Source organism: Atractosteus spatula, chromosome 1 (assembly GCF_055471065.1).
Source record: "Atractosteus spatula isolate fAtrSpa1 chromosome 1, fAtrSpa1.hap1, whole genome shotgun sequence".
Lineage (NCBI taxonomy): Eukaryota > Metazoa > Chordata > Actinopteri > Semionotiformes > Lepisosteidae > Atractosteus > Atractosteus spatula.
In genome coordinates, this window is record NC_142706.1 from 65,067,913 (window position 1) to 65,085,171 (window position 17,259).

The 17,259-nt window shown below is 54.3% G+C and overlaps 1 protein-coding gene across 2 annotated transcripts in view; it reads right to left on the reverse strand.

Moving 5' to 3' along the window:
* LOC148841595 (receptor tyrosine-protein kinase erbB-3-like) overlaps nucleotides 1-17,259 on the reverse strand; it is a 37,371-nt gene that overhangs the window by 1,803 nt on the left and 18,309 nt on the right. For both annotated transcript variants that reach the window (XM_088917475.1, XM_088917466.1), the window contains 16 exons: nucleotides 16,991-17,202; nucleotides 16,670-16,802; nucleotides 14,659-14,752; nucleotides 14,418-14,572; nucleotides 14,247-14,294; nucleotides 13,685-13,826; nucleotides 12,729-12,848; nucleotides 12,557-12,655; nucleotides 12,140-12,325; nucleotides 10,919-11,074; nucleotides 8,455-8,530; nucleotides 7,498-7,644; nucleotides 6,527-6,624; nucleotides 5,296-5,478; nucleotides 1,002-1,073; nucleotides 179-419 (listed from right to left, as the gene is read on the reverse strand). In XM_088917475.1, coding sequence (XP_088773601.1) covers nucleotides 179-419; nucleotides 1,002-1,073; nucleotides 5,296-5,478; nucleotides 6,527-6,624; nucleotides 7,498-7,644; nucleotides 8,455-8,530; nucleotides 10,919-11,074; nucleotides 12,140-12,325; nucleotides 12,557-12,655; nucleotides 12,729-12,848; nucleotides 13,685-13,826; nucleotides 14,247-14,294; nucleotides 14,418-14,572; nucleotides 14,659-14,752; nucleotides 16,670-16,802; nucleotides 16,991-17,202 — 2,162 coding nt within the window. The remainder of the gene's footprint in view (nucleotides 1-178; nucleotides 420-1,001; nucleotides 1,074-5,295; nucleotides 5,479-6,526; nucleotides 6,625-7,497; nucleotides 7,645-8,454; nucleotides 8,531-10,918; nucleotides 11,075-12,139; nucleotides 12,326-12,556; nucleotides 12,656-12,728; nucleotides 12,849-13,684; nucleotides 13,827-14,246; nucleotides 14,295-14,417; nucleotides 14,573-14,658; nucleotides 14,753-16,669; nucleotides 16,803-16,990; nucleotides 17,203-17,259) is intronic.

Below are 17,259 nucleotides of genomic sequence, written 5' to 3' on the forward strand. Positions count from 1 at the left end.
ACAGTAAAAAAGAAGAGGAGGAGAAGAACAGGAGTTAGTAAGTTACTACTCCAGGACACCATTGGCCAGACTCAGCCCTTGAGAAAACGTTTAGCAAATAATAAACTCATTCAAGAACCAGGTAGTGAGTCTGTCAGCTACACACACTCCCGGTTCACACCGCTGTCTGGGGGCTCACCTTTCTCTGGGCTCTCCAGCGACCCCGGCAGGACGTATCCATAGTGGTCCTCTTCCTCGGCGGCGCCACTCAGGCTGACGTGATGCGAGAGGTAGGCGCTGTCCTCCCGGCGGCGCCCCCGGTGCAGGCTGCCGCCCAGCGAGGCGTCCTCGCCTGCCTCCGTGTCCGGCATCGTGCCCCGCCCCTCCGAGCACTCCGAGATTGTCCGAGCCGAGTTCAGCCGTGAGCGTGCGGGCCAGAGCTGCGGAACACAGGAGAACTGGGCTGCTTGTCCGACTAGTGAGTAGTAGACTAGTGACTAGTGAGGCCTCGTGCATGCTCACTGAACACTGCCAGCGAGTACCGGCGAGGGACGCCTCGTGCACACTCACTGAACACTGCCAGCGAGTACCGGCGAGGGACGCCTCGTGCACACTCACTGAACACTGCCAGCGAGTGACCGGTGAATGAGGCCTTGTGCACGCTCACTGAACACTGCCAGCGAGTGACTAGTGAGGCCTCGTGCACACTCACTGATCACTGCCAGCGAGTGACCATGTGAAGAGTCGAGTGATTTTTTACTCCAGATACAGGGTGCAGTGAGTGTTTACACTGGCAGCTGTTGAATGGCCTCCTCCTGCTTCTGCCCCTGCTGTGTTCTTGTGCTCCAGTGCCACTGTGGTGTAGGGTAAGTGAACGGGCCAGCTGCACTCTCAGGCAGACAGGCGGGCAGAGTCAGTAGCTGCGATAGGTGTGCTCTGGTCAGGACACTGCTGCTCAAACGACACATTCAGTATGTCAGCACACATGCAGCTGACATGTGAAAGGATGTCAGGAGACTCACCTGTCTGTTAGGGTCTCCTGTCCCAGAGTTCATCTGCAGGTACCCAGCCAGCCCCGAATGAGTCAAGCCACTCTGAGAGAGGGGGAGGAGGGTTAACAGGAGAAAGGAGAGAAGTAAGAGGGGGGGAGAGTATTAGGGGAAGGTAAGTGGTACTGAACTAACTGAGAATGACAGACAGCCGGACACACAGAATAACTGTTCCTCTGACAGCTGGACACCCAGAATGACTGTGCCTCAGACAGCCGGACACACAGAATGACTGTGCCTCAGACACCTGGACACACAGAATGACTGTGCCTCAGACAGCCGGACACACAGAATGACTGTGCCTCAGACACCCGGACACACAGAATGACTGTGCCTCAGACACCCGGACACACAGAATGACTGTGCCTCAGACACCTGGACACACAGAATGACTGTGCCTCAGACAGCCGGACACACAGAATGACTGTGCCTCAGACACCCGGACACACAGAATGACTGTGCCTCAGACACCCGGACACACAGAATGACTGTGCCTCAGACAGCCGGACACACAGAATGACTGTGCCTCAGACAGCCGGACACACAGAATGACTGTGCCTCAGACAGCCGGACACACAGAATGACTGTGCCTCAGACACCCGGACACACAGAATGACTGTGCCTCAGACACCCGGACACACAGAATGACTGTACCTCAGACACCCAGACACACAGAATGACTGTACCTCAGACAGCCGGACACACAGAATGACTGTACCTCAGACAGCCGGACACACAGAATGACTGTACCTCAGACACCCGGACACACAGAATGACTGTGCCTCAGACACCTGGACACACAGAATGACTGTACATCAGACAGCCGGACACACAGAATGACTGTACCTCAGACAGCCGGACACACAGAATGACTGTACCTCAGACACCCGGACACACAGAATGACTGTGCCTCAGACACCCGGACACACAGAATGACTGTGCCTCAGACAGCCGGACACACAGAATGACTGTACCTCAGACACCCAGACACACAGAATGACTGTGCCTCAGACAGCCGGACACACAGAATGACTGTGCCTCAGACACCCGGACACACAGAATGACTGTGCCTCAGACACCCGGACACCCAGAATGACTGTGCCTCAGACACCCGGACACACAGAATGACTGTGCCTCAGACAGCCGGACACACAGAATGACTGTGCCTCAGACAGCTGGACATACAAAATGACTGTCCCTCAGACAGCTGGACATACAAAATGACTGTCCCTCAGAGAGCTGGACACACAAAATGACTGTGCCTCAGACACCTGGACACACAGAATGACTGTGCCTCAGACAGCTGGACATACAAAATGACTGTCCCTCAGACAGCTGGACATACAAAATGACTGTCCCTCAGAGAGCTGGACACACAAAATGACTGTGCCTCAGACAGCTGGACACACAGAATGACTGTACCTCAGACACCCGGACACACAGAATGAATGTGCCTCAGACACCCGGACACACAGAATGACTGTGCCTCAGACACCCGGACACACAGAATGACTGTACCTCAGACAGCCGGACACACAGAATGACTGTACCTCAGACACCCGGACACACAGAATGACTGTGCCTCAGACACCCGGACACACAGAATGACTGTGCCTCAGACAGCCGGACACACAGAATGACTGTACCTCAGACACCCAGACACACAGAATGACTGTGCCTCAGACAGCCGGACACACAGAATGACTGTGCCTCAGACACCCGGACACACAGAATGACTGTGCCTCAGACACCCGGACACCCAGAATGACTGTGCCTCAGACACCCGGACACACAGAATGACTGTGCCTCAGACAGCCGGACACACAGAATGACTGTGCCTCAGACAGCTGGACATACAAAATGACTGTCCCTCAGACAGCTGGACATACAAAATGACTGTCCCTCAGAGAGCTGGACACACAAAATGACTGTGCCTCAGACACCTGGACACACAGAATGACTGTGCCTCAGACAGCTGGACATACAAAATGACTGTCCCTCAGACAGCTGGACATACAAAATGACTGTCCCTCAGAGAGCTGGACACACAAAATGACTGTGCCTCAGACAGCTGGACACACAGAATGACTGTACCTCAGACACCCGGACACACAGAATGAATGTGCCTCAGACACCCGGACACACAGAATGACTGTGCCTCAGACACCCGGACACACAGAATGACTGTACCTCAGACAGCCGGACACACAGAATGACTGTACCTCAGACACCCGGACACACAGAATGACTGTGCCTCAGACACCCGGACACACAGAATGACTGTGCCTCAGACAGCTGGACACACAGAATGACTGTACCTCAGACACCCGGACACACAGAATGACTGTGCCTCAGACACCCGGACACACAGAATGAATGTGCCTCAGACACCCGGACACACAGAATGACTGTGCCTCAGACAGCCGGACACACAGAATGACTGTGCCTCAGACAGCCAGACACACAGAATGACTGTGCCTCAGACAGCCGGACACACAGAATGACTGTGCCTCAGACAGCTAGACACACAGAATGACTGTGCCTCAGACAGCTAGACACACAGAATGACTGTACCTCAGACACCCGGACACACAGAATGACTGTGCCTCAGACACCCGGACACACAGAATGACTGTGCCTCAGACACCCGGACACACAGAATGAATGTGCCTCAGACACCCGGACACACAGAATGACTGTGCCTCAGACAGCCGGACACACAGAATGACTGTACCTCAGACAGCCGGACACACAGAATGACTGTGCCTCAGACACCCGGACACACAGAATGACTGTGCCTCAGACACCCGGACACACAGAATGAATGTGCCTCAGACACCCGGACACACAGAATGACTGTGCCTCAGACACCCGGACACACAGAATGACTGTGCCTCAGACACCCGGACACACAGAATGAATGTGCCTCAGACACCCGGACACACAGAATGACTGTGCCTCAGACAGCTGGACACACAGAATGACTGTACCTCAGACACCCAGACACACAGAATGACTGTACCTCAGACACCCGGACACACAGAATGACTGTGCCTCAGACACCCGGACACACAGAATGACTGTACCTCAGACAGCTAGACACACAGAATGACTGTGCCTCAGACACCCGGACACACAGAATGACTGTGCCTCAGACAGCCGGACACACAGAATGACTGTACCTCAGACAGCTAGACACACAGAATGACTGTGCCTCAGACACCCGGACACACAGAATGACTGTGCCTCAGACAGCTGGACACCCAGAATGACTGTGCCTCAGACACCCGGACACACAGAATGACTGTGCCTCAGACAGCCGGACACACAGAATGACTGTGCCTCAGACACCCGGACACACAGAATGACTGTGCCTCAGACACCCGGACACACAGAATGACTGTGCCTCAGACACCCGGACACACAGAATGACTGTACCTCAGACAGCTAGACACACAGAATGACTGTGCCTCAGACACCCGGACACACAGAATGACTGTGCCTCAGACAGCCGGACACACAGAATGACTGTGCCTCAGACAGCCGGACACACAGAATGACTGTACCTCAGACACCCGGACACACAGAATGACTGTGCCTCAGACACCCAGACACACAGAATGACTGTACCTCAGACAGCTAGACACACAGAATGACTGTGCCTCAGACACCCGGACACACAGAATGACTGTGCCTCAGACAGCCGGACACACAGAATGACTGTGCCTCAGACACCCGGACACACAGAATGACTGTGCCTCAGAGAGCTGGACACACAGAATGACTGTGCCTCAGACAGCCGGACACACAGAATGACTGTGCCTCAGACAGCCGGACACACAGAATGACTGTACCTCAGACACCCGGACACACAGAATGACTGTGCCTCAGACACCCAGACACACAGAATGACTGTACCTCAGACAGCTAGACACACAGAATGACTGTGCCTCAGACACCCGGACACACAGAATGACTGTGCCTCAGACAGCCGGACACACAGAATGACTGTGCCTCAGACAGCCAGACACACAGAATGACTGTGCCTCAGACACCCGGACACACAGAATGACTGTGCCTCAGACACCCGGACACACAGAATGACTGTACCTCAGACACCCGGACACACAGAATGACTGTGCCTCAGACACCCGGACACACAGAATGACTGTGCCTCAGACAGCCGGACACACAGGCAGGACTATCCCTCAGGCAGACAGACAGCTGGACTCCCAGGCCCCCAGACGGGGAGCTGGCCAGTGCTCACTCTGTGGGGGTCGGGGTACATCCGGGAGTAGCCCCGCGAGGGCGACAGGTACACAGTGGCAGCGGTCAGCTCGTGCTCCAGGGCCTCGTCCGCCGGGTCATCCAGCTCAGTGTGCAGGACCTCCAGATCCACCCCTTTGCCCAGGGGCTCGTCCGGGACAGGGTCAGCGGGCCTGCTGTCCCCCTGAGGGCGAGAGTAGCGTCAGGGGGGCCGCTCTCTCGACCTGGGGCACGAGCGGGTCGGCACTGCGCTCCGGTCACCTGCCTCTGGCTCAGGGTGACCCGACTCGGCTCCCCCACCGCGGGAAAAACTCTCGCCAGGGGTCGTGACCCTCCCAGACCCAATAATAATTCCTTACACTTACATAGCACTTTCCATGACACTCCACTCAGAGCTCTTTACAGGTAATGGCACGGTGGCACTGTTGCTAAGGATCTGCGCCTGTGGCTGGAAAATTGCTGGTTCAAATCCCACAGCCGGCAGAGGAATCCTACTCTGTTGGGCCCCTGAGCAAGGCCCTTAACCCCAACTGCTCCAGGGGTGCCGTATAAATGGCTGACCCTGCGCTCTGACCCCCAGCTTCTCTCCCTGTCTGTGTGTCTCATGGAGAGCAAGCTGGGGTATGCGAAAAAACAAATTCCTAATGCAAGAAATTGTATATGGCCAATAAAGTGATCTTATCTTAACCCATCTTATCTTAATGGGGACTCCCCTCCAACACCTGGATGATGCGACAGCAGCCATAGTGCACCAGTACCTCACCACACACCAGCTCTCAGTGGGGAGGAGAACAGAAGGATGAAGCCAGTTCAGAGATGGGGATTATTAGGAGGCCATGATTGGTAAAGGCTGATCGGAAATTTGGCCAGGACGCTGGGGTAACACTCTTTTCGAGAAACGCCCTGGTACTTTTAATGGCCACAGAGAGTCAGGACCTCAGTTTTATGTCTCACCCGAGGCACGACGCCTTTTTACAGTATAGTGTCCCCGTCACTATACTGGGGCATTAGGACCCACATGGACTGCAGGGTGAGCGCCCCCTGCTGGCCCCACTAACACCTCTTCCAGCAGCAGCCTTAGTTTTTCCCAGGAGGTCTCCCATCCAGGTACTGACCAGGCTCGCAGCTGCTCAGCTGCAGTGGGTTGCCCGTTGTGAGCTGCAGGGCGGTGCAGCTGCTGGAATTCAGACCTGGGGGGAAAAGCGCGAGAGGGAAATCTGCCTCAGCCTCACCCTGATGACGAGGTAGCGGGGCGGGTCCCTGGCCATCCGAGTAAATTCGTTAGCCAGCTCCTTGAAGGTGGGCCGGACGTTCTCGTCAATCATCCAGCCTGCCAGCAGGGGAAGAGCATCGTCAACACAAGGAGACCATTACTGTAACGCCCTACTCGCTGGGGTATCTAAATGCACACTGAACAAAGTCCAGTATGTCCAAAAGTCAGCAGCCAGAATCCTGACCAGGTCTAGTGCAAGTGATCACATTACTCCTATCCTGGAGCCCTTGCACTGGCTTCCTATCAGGTTTCGTGTCAACTTCAAAATCCTATTGCCCACCTATAAGGCTCTACATGGCTTGAACCTGGGTATCTATCTGACCTATTATCTTCCTACTCCCCACCTCACAACCTTCACTAATTCTGGTCTTCTGTCTGTCCCCCAAACCCCTCTACACTTTATGGGTGACAGGGCTTCTCCTGTTGTACCCAAAGATCTGGAACTCTATCCTATCAGAGAGTCACCTTCCCTAAACTCTTTCAAATCAAGACTCAGAACCTTCTTCTTTATAAGGGCTTTCATTCCATTGCTTTGAAATGGTAAAATCCTGCTGTTTCCTCTCATTGTGTGTTTTCCTTACTGTAAAGCACTTTGAGAAGTCACTTTTCAAGGTGCTATATAAAATTATTATTATTATAATTATCATTATTATTATCATCTGCGTGGGCTGGCAGCTGATTGTGTGATTTGGATACGGGTGCCAGCTGAAGGCTCAGTTTGTTCACTGAACTAGCAGGTGGCTTGAATAATCCAGATAAAGGGATCTTTAATCAATAACATAAACCCTGAAAGACCAGGGTGCTCCCGGACAGGGCTTGAGGCCAGTACTGTTCATTTGTATTACATTTTACTTTTCATGCACTGCAATTTCACTGTACTCTTCTCTACTGTGACCATGGTAGCCTGTGGTAAGAGCGTGGCAGACTCACACTTGACCATGACCATGTACACATCGATGGTGCAGATGGGCGGCTGAGACAATCGCTCTCCCTTCTCCAGCAGGTCCGGCACTTCTTGTGGCCGCATGGTGGAGTAGGGCTCCGCCCCGAATGACATCATCTCCCACACTGTCACACCTGCCGGCCAGTGCAGAACGCCATGAACACAGCAGAGAGACACATCCACACTGTACAGAACACAGTCACAAACACACACATGCTCACTCAGATAGATAAAACACACACACTCAGATTAATATAGCACACACACTCGGACTGATACAGCACACACACTATTAGACTGATCAGCACACACACACTCTCAGGCTGATACAGCACACACACTCAGATTAATATAGCACACTCACTCTAAAACTGATACAATACATACACTCAGATTAATATAGCACACACACTCTCAGACTGATCAACACACACACACTCTCAGACTGATACAGCGCACACACTCAGATTAATATAGCACACACACACACTCTCAGACTGATACAGTACACATACTCTCAGACTGATACAGCACACACACACACACTCAGATTAATACAGCACACACACTCTAAGACTGATCAACACACACACACTCAGACTGATACGGTACACACACTCTCAGACTGATACAGCATACACAATCTCAGACTGATACGCACACACTCAGATTAATATAGCACACACACTCTCAGACTGATCAGCACACACACACTCTCAGACTGATACGGTACACACACTCTCAGACTGATACAGCACACACACTCTCAGACTGATCAGCACACACACTCTCAGACTGATCAGCACACACACTCAGATTAATACAGCACACACACTCCCAGACTGATCAGCACACACACTCAGATTAATACAGCACTCACACTCTCAGACTGATCAACACACACACACTCTCAGACTGATCAGCACACAGACTCTCAGACTCACCGTAACTCCAGACGTCGCTCTGGTGAGTGTACCTACGAAACAGGATGCTCTCCAGCGCCATCCACTTGATGGGAGTCTGAGAGAGAGGAGACACATTAGTCCGTCACGACAGGTTTGTAAGAGGGTTACAGACAAGAGAACAGGGCTGCAGTAACAAGGCAGCCGCAGGGAAATCTTACTGTCACCCACGCAGGGACAGAGGCGGTACAACTGTGTGCAGGTCCCCAGTGTGGGGCCTGTCCTGAGGCACAGGAGACAAGGAGACTCAGAAACCCCTCATGACAACATACAGAAAGAAGGGTTTCAAACAAGAGGAAAACGGGCCCATCTACCTTGTTTGGTCATTAGTTAATAACTGATCTGATAACCTCATCCAGCTGGTTTTGAAAGAAGCCAAGCTACCAGCTCCGGTAACACAGCCGGGCAGTGTGTTCCACACACCCACAAGGCTTTGTGTGACGCGCTGTGTGACAGTGTGGAGTGGGAGGCGCCGCGGCGAGCACCGCCCCGGGTGTGTCACGAAAGCGTTCTTTCCGGACCCTATGCAGACGACACAATCCGGGGTTGAGTGAGGAAACACTGGGAAGAAGTCATGCAGGATACGGGGATAAAAACAGGGGGGGCGTGTCCAAGGAGTGCTGGTGGTCGGGGAAGGTGTAGCGAGGCAAACAACCCGGGGACGAGTCCAAAGAGAAGTCCAAAAACCGGGCAAAAGTCCATGGCCGGGAGATCCATCCAAGACAGGAGATTAAAAACCAGAACCGGGTCGGGACCGGCAGGGGGAACGGGAACAGGAACAGAAACTTAAAAGCATGACGGAGCCAGGCGCATCCAGGTCCCGGGCTCGCATGATGCGGAAACCCACGCAGCCCAGATTGGCGTCTGCGTCTGGCTTTTAAGGGGGAACTGAAAAGGGGCTGGAACAGGGAGCAGGTGCGGGAGATGAGGCAAACAAGGAAGGGCTGGAGCGCCCTTAAGAGGAGGGGTTTGCGATCGTGACAGGGTGAGGGGACGGAAGCACCGGTGTGAGGTTAGCAGGGACCAAAAATAGCACAAAGAGTGGAAAAATAAACAACAGGCAAGAAGAAAGCGTACTGCTGCGCCTCGTAACCTCCAGGCTGGGCTTACTCTATTTAACGCGGTCCAGTCTGGCGAGCGGGGCGCGTAAGGCAAGAACAAAACAAGAACTGAGTGCGTCAAAAAGTGCGTGATGGGGCAGGCACAAAAGAAAAAGAAAAGAAAAAGAACACCTTACGCAGGTGCAATCCCCTCCCGGGACTGTCGGTGTCAAAATCCCCCTTCTGGGGGTGGCCCTGCTCGTCCCCTTGTGGGGTGTCCAGTGTGCCCCTATAGGACCCGCCCAGCTGCGGGGGTGTCTGTGCTTGTCCCCTCGTGGGGTGTCCAGTGTGCCCTTATAGGACCCGCCCAGCTGCGGGGGTGTCTCTGCTCGTCCCCTTGTGGGGTGTCCAGCGTGCCCCTATAGGACCCGCCCAGCTGCGGGGGTGTCTCTGCTCGTCCCCTCGTGGGGTGTCCAGCGTGCCCTTATAGGACCCGCCCAGCTGCGGGGGTGTCTCTGCTCGTCCCTTGTGGGGTGTCCAGCGTGCCCCTATAGGACCCGCCCAGCTGCGGGGGTGTCTCTGCTCGTCCCTTGTGGGGTGTCCAGCGTGCCCCTATAGGACCCGCCCAGCTGCGGGGGTGTCTCTGCTCGTCCCCTCGTGGGGTGTCCAGTGTGCCCCTATAGGACCCGCCCAGCTGCGGGGGTGTCTCTGCTCGTCCCCTCGTGGGGTGTCCAGCGTGCCCCTATAGGACCCGCCCAGCTGCGGGGGTGTCTCTGCTCGTCCCCTCGTGGGGTGTCCAGTGTGCCCCTATAGGACCCGCCCAGCTGCGGGGGTGTCTCTGCTCGTCCCCTCGTGGGGTGTCCAGCGTGCCCCTATAGGACCCGCCCAGCTGCGGGGGTGTCTCTGCTCGTCCCCTCGTGGGGTGTCCAGTGTGCCCCTATAGGACCCGCCCAGCTGCGGGGGTGTCTCTGCTCGTCCCCTCGTGGGGTGTCCAGCGTGCCCTTATAGGACCCGCCCAGCTGCGGGGGTGTCTCTGCTCGTCCCCTCGTGGGGTGTCCAGTGTGCCCCTATAGGACCCGCCCAGCTGCGGGGGTGTCTCTGCTCGTCCCCTCGTGGGGTGTCCAGCGTGCCCTTATAGGACCCGCCCAGCTGCGGCTCGTCATCTAGAAGCAGGACAGCTGGGACTACAAAGGCGAGGCGTCGCCCTTCTGCCAGGGCTCCGCTCCACACTGGGCACGGCCCTGCGTCATGCCACAGCTGCTACAGAGTGGACAGCAAGCCGGGGGGCAGAGTCGAGGGCATCGGGCCAGGGCACAGGCTCCACACCCTCGTGCCGAGTGCCAACGGCGGCGCCTGCTGTCTGTGTGTCCGCGGAACGGGTCCAGCTGAGGGGGCGGCGCCAGTACCTTGACCTCGTTGTAGAAGTACTTCTTGTCGTCGGGGTACAGCAGGTCGGGGATGCCGAAGTCAGCGATCTGGACGATGTAGTCGCTCTTCAGCAGGACGTTCCGTGCGGCCAGGTTCCTGTGGACCATGCGGTGCTCCTCCAGGTAATACATCCCCTGCAGTAGCGGGGCAAGAGCGGCGGCGTTTTACTGCGACTCATGCAGGAATACAGCCCGTACAACACTGCAGCAGGGCCGTCATAACAATGTTAACAGGGGCTTGGTCTGCAACAAAACCTTAGCCAGCGGCTATATCACCCTGCAACTCAGAAGTGGCAACTGATTGTAGCTCAGCAGCTGTGAGCCTGGCCAGTACCTGGCTGGGAGACCTCCTGTCACGCCCTGTACACTTAGAAGGCGTGGCCCTTTGTCCTGTTCCTAGTTCCCTATGATTATTCATGTCTTTCCGGTGTGTCTGGTTGTGTAGCCTATTTACTTCCTGTGTCTGCTCTGCTCCCCTCTCAGCATTGAGGGTACGGATGTCCTGAGACCCACCTAGCTCCAGGTCGTCCCACAGCGATGGCCTGAGGGCATTGGTTTCTATATCGACATTTTCTGACCCCCTGAGCCCGGGCTAACCTCCGTGTTGCCCCTTTTACCACTACACATAGGGTCTCTACTGCTCTCCTTGTCATTCCACGGCTTGTCTTTCCGACATCCATGACACCTCCTGGGAAATCTAGGGTTACTGCTGGAAGAGGTGTTAGTGGGACTAGTAGGAGGTGCTCATGGGGACCCTACACTGTAAAAAAGGCACCGTTCTTCCTATGAGAGGTAAAACCGAGGTCCTGACCCTCAGTGGTCATTAAAAATCCCAGGGCGTTTTGTTTAAAAGAGCAGGAGTATTACCCTGGTGTCTTAGCGAAATTGCCCCCTGGCCTTTACCAGTCATGGCATTCTAATGATTCCCATCTATGTACTGAGTTCATAACTCTGTTCTCCTCTCCACTGATAACTCAGGTGTGGTGAAAATACTAGTGCACTCTGGCTGCTGTTGCACATTGGTGGTGGTAGTGGGATTCCCCATTACCTGTAAAGAGCTTTCAGTGTAGTGTCCAGAAAAGCACTATATCAGGATATATTTATTGATGGAAAGCCTCAATATTTACAATGTAATATTTAAACCTGGTCCATAACACACACATTCACATTCATCCCATCACCTCTGGGTCTGTGGCTCACCTTGGCGATCTGGACACACCAGTTCAGAAGCCGCTGGGGGTCCAGGCTTTGCTTGTGGCGCCTGATGTGCTCCAGTAAGGACCCCTGCACGCTGAGCTGGGTCACGAGCTGCAGACTGGCACCCGGGCAGATACCTAACAGCCGGACAATGTAAGGGTGGTCTAGACTGCCCATAGCCAGCATGTGCTGCAGGGAGACACACAAGGAGAGAGAATTAGGGCACAGAGGGAGGGGATTTCACTTGCACAAACCGTATGTGATGTGCTGAAAAGACACAATACTATATGTAGCCACCAGGGGGCAGTGCAGCACAGATATGAGCCTTGTGTCTTCTTGCACTGTAATTGAAAGCTTGTGTGAGACATGTGAACAGAATGCATGGACCAGTTTGTTAGTCTCTGTCTGTGAGACACTCACATCCGTAACCTCAGTGAAGGTCTGTCTCCCAGTCCGGTCTTGGATGGTCTTTATGGCCACTGGGATCTTCACTGTGTCTCCCTCTGGGACCCACACGCCCTGGGCGAGAGAGAGAGTGAGACCTGCACAGAGACACAGAGGGAAGGGAGGAGGCGAGAGGGAGAGGCGGTACCTTGTGGACAGTGCCGAAGACGCCCGAGCCGATCAGCTTCAGTTTGCGCAGCTCCTGGAGCTTTAGGACCCGGGTGTGGACCTTCGCCCCCTTCTCACCTGGGTCCAGGGGCTCAAAGCTCTGCACAGAGGGAGGCACGTGTTCAGACAGGCGGGGAACCCTGCATCTGCCCCCCATCTACCTCTCTTTTTTCCTTATTGCCATCAGTCCGTAACCCCCCGGCCTGTCTGAGTCCCTCTCTCCCTGTCTGCTCCTCTCACTTCAATTCAACCAGCTCTTATTGGCATGACCGATCAATTAGAGTGTTGCCAAAGCAGATACAGCTAATACAACCTGTCTCCTGCTCTGCTCCTCTCGGTCTCTCCTCCCTCCTGCCGGTCTCTGTCTGCCTCTGTACCTCCTCTCTCTGTCCTTTCTCTGTCCCCTCTCTGTCCTCTCCCTCTCTCCCTCCTCTCTTCCTCCTCTGTCTCTCTGCTTCTCTCCCTATCTGCCCCTCTCCCTCCTCTCTCCTTCCTTGCACTCCCTTCTGTCTCTGTCTGCCCCTGTACCTCCTCTCTCTCCCCTTCCCCTCTCCATCCTCTCTTCCTCCTCTGTCTCTCTGCCCCTCTTCCTCTCTCTCCTTCCTTGCTCTCCCTTCTGTCTCTGTCTGCCCCTGTACCTCCTCTCTCTCCCCTTCCCCTCTCCATCCTCTCTTCCTCCTCTGTCTCTCTGCCCCTCTTCCTCTCTCTCCTTCCTTGCTCTCCCTTCTGTCTCTGTCTGCCCCTGTACCTCCTCAGACACATCATAAGACATTTACATATAAATATGCAGCATTATTGGTAGACAGGCTCACTGTTCCTCAGGCTGTGACAGGAGATCACGTACTGGGCTGCCTCTCCCAGTGGGATTGGGACCTGTTGTGATTCTGGCAGGTGTGGGAATTCTGGGATTAGATCGGTCTCTCCCTCCTCTCTCACCTCTCCGCTCTGCAGGTATCTCCTCATGGCTCTCTTGCGGCGGATGGCCAGGCCGCGCCGGTAGAGCACCGTCAGCACAAATGTGGCGAAGGACACCAGCAGGAGGGCGACCGCTCCCAGTACGATCCCCGTCATCTGAAGACTGATCGCCGGCAATTACAGGCAGGGGAGAAAAAAAACAAGACGACAGCTGAGCAAAACAGGAAGGACAGTTGTGGAACATCAGAATTATGAGTTATACCTCCAGGAATACCAAGAATGCTGTCTGCACCACATCAAAAGACATTGGCAACAGAGGGACTGTATGTTACTGGTAGTAACAGGTGCACCTTTGAAAATCAGAGGATCTTAACCAGGATTGACTGAGCTGCACTGACAAGGCATGGCCACCAGGGGGCCTTCACTCAATTCAATTCAAGATGCTTTACTGGCATGACCAATGAGTAAAATCAGTGCTGCCAAAGCAAAACAAATACAATTAACATAAAACTATAATCTATAGACATTTACAGCCATTTACAATAAAGACACAATCATAAGATATTTACATATAGACACTCACCTTGATATATTCGTCCCTGCACAGTCACTGAGACCCGGGCCAGTACAACTGCAACACAATGCACAATTACACACTGTATACCACTGTGACAGCGGTCTCACACACGTAAACACAATGACACATGTTGCTACACACTATAACATGTGCTGACACACACACATGAGGCCTCACCTCTCCGTGCAGTTGGGGTGGCAGGGCTCACAGCGCCTCTCGGCGTTGGCGTACTTGAAAATCAGCCCCTTCTCCCCCATCACCCCGTTTGGGCACGAGGGCACACAGTGGGGCCCGTCCCGGAAGCTGGCACACGCCACGCACTTGTCCGCGCCCTGAGGGAGACAGAGGGCGGGCGGTCAGACACAGCAGTGTTCCTCCTGGACAGCTGGACAGACAGGGGCGTGACGGGGTCTCTTACCGGCCCCTGGCAACTTGGCTGCCCCTCTTGGCGCTGGCACTCGGGGTGACACGCAGTGCACCCCCCCATGTCTGAGGCAAACTCCTGCGGCTCCCTGACAGACAGGCGGAGAGACGGAGTGCAGGTCAAAGAACAGAAAGTGACAGAGAAGAGGCAAACAGACTGACACACACAGACACAGACTGACACACACACACAGACACAGACTGACACACACACAGACACAGACTGACACACACACACAGACACAGACTGACACACACACAGACACAGACTGACACACACAGACTGACACACACAGACACAGACTGACACACTCAGACACAGACTGACACACACACAGACACAGACTGACACACACACACAGACACAGACTGACACACACAGACACAGACTGACACACACACAGAGACTGACACACACACAGACACAGATTGACACACACACACAGACACAGACTGACACACACAGACACAGACTGACACACACACAGACACAGACTGACACACACAGACTGACACACACAGACACAGACTGACACACTCAGACACAGACTGACACACACACAGACACAGACTGACACACACACACAGACACAGACTGACACACACTCAGACACAGACTGACACACACACAGAAACAGACTGACACACACAGACACAGACTGACACGCACAGAGACACAAACTGACACACACACACAGACACAAACTGACACACACACAGACTGACACACACACACAGACAGAGACTGACACACACAGACACAGACTGACACACACACACAGACACAGACTGACACACACACAGAAACAGACTGACACACACAGACACAGACTGACACACACACACAGACACAGACTGACACACACAGACACAGACTGACACACACACACAGACACAGACTGACACACACACAGACACAGACTGACACACTCAGACACAGACTGACACACACACAGACACAGACTGACACACACACAGAGACTGACACACACACAGACACAGACTGACACACTCAGACACAGACTGACACACACACACAGACTGACACACACAGACACAGACTGACACACACACACAGACACAGACTGACACACACTCAGACACAGACTGACACACACACAGAAACAGACTGACACACACAGACACAGACTGACACACACACAGACACAGACTGACACACACAGACAGACTGACACACACACACAGACACAGACTGACACACACAGACACAGACTGACACACACACACAGACACAAACTGACACACACACACAGACTGACACACACAGACACAGACTGACACACACACAGACACAGACTGACACACACACAGACACAGACTGACACACACACAGAGACTGACACACACACAGACACAGACTGACACACTCAGACACAGACTGACACACACACACAGACTGACACACACACAGAAACAGACTGACACACACAGACACAGACTGACACACACACAGACACAGACTGACACACACAGACAGACTGACACACACACACAGACACAGACTGACACACACAGACACAGACTGACACACACACACAGACACAAACTGACACACACACACAGACTGACACACACAGACACAGACTGACACACACACACACAGACTGACACACTCAGACACAGACTGACACACACACAGACACAGACTGACACACACTCAGACACAGACTGACACACACACAGAAACAGACTGACACACACAGACACAGACTGACACACACACAGACACAGACTGACACACACAGACAGACTGACACACACACACAGACACAGACTGACACACACAGACACAGACTGACACACACACACAGACACAAACTGACACACACACACAGACTGACACACACAGACACAGACTGACACACACACACACAGACTGACACACTCAGACACAGACTGACACACACACAGACACAGACTGACCCACACTCAGACACAGACTGACACACACACAGACACAGACTGACACACACACATAGACTGACCCTGTGAGGAAGTTGCAGTCTGCGACACAGGTTCCGTCTCGGCTGTAGTTTCTGCAGGACAGGCATTGCTCTGGCCCGGGACCCCAGCACCCCACATCTGAGCACAGGGGGTCACACTGACGCCCGTCAGCCACTGCACACAGACAGGCAGACTGATACACCCACGCTTACTCATATCCCCATATCACCCCTATAACCCCAATACCTACACCTCTACAGCTCCCCCTGTCTTCCTCACGCCTTTCTGCCAGTGTCTCTACCCCAGTCCCCCTGACCCCCTCCTCTCTCCTGCGCCCTCTCCCCCCTCTGCCCGGTGCTCACCGCACTCCTTGGCTGGGCGGTTGTTCTTGAGGTTGGTGTCCTGCCGGCGCTGGGAGTGGGTGCCAGTTAAGATCCGGCTCCAGTCAATGGTGTTGTAGTAGCACAGGCGCTTGTTGCCACTGATGTAGACACTGCCATCACTGATCTCCTTCAGAGAGCGCAGCCCCAGGGAGGTGATGGAGGGCAGCTTCATGACCAGCAGAGAGAACCCCCTGAGAGAGGGGAGAGGGGGGAGCAAGAGGAGAGGGGAGAGAGAGGAGAGAGGAGAG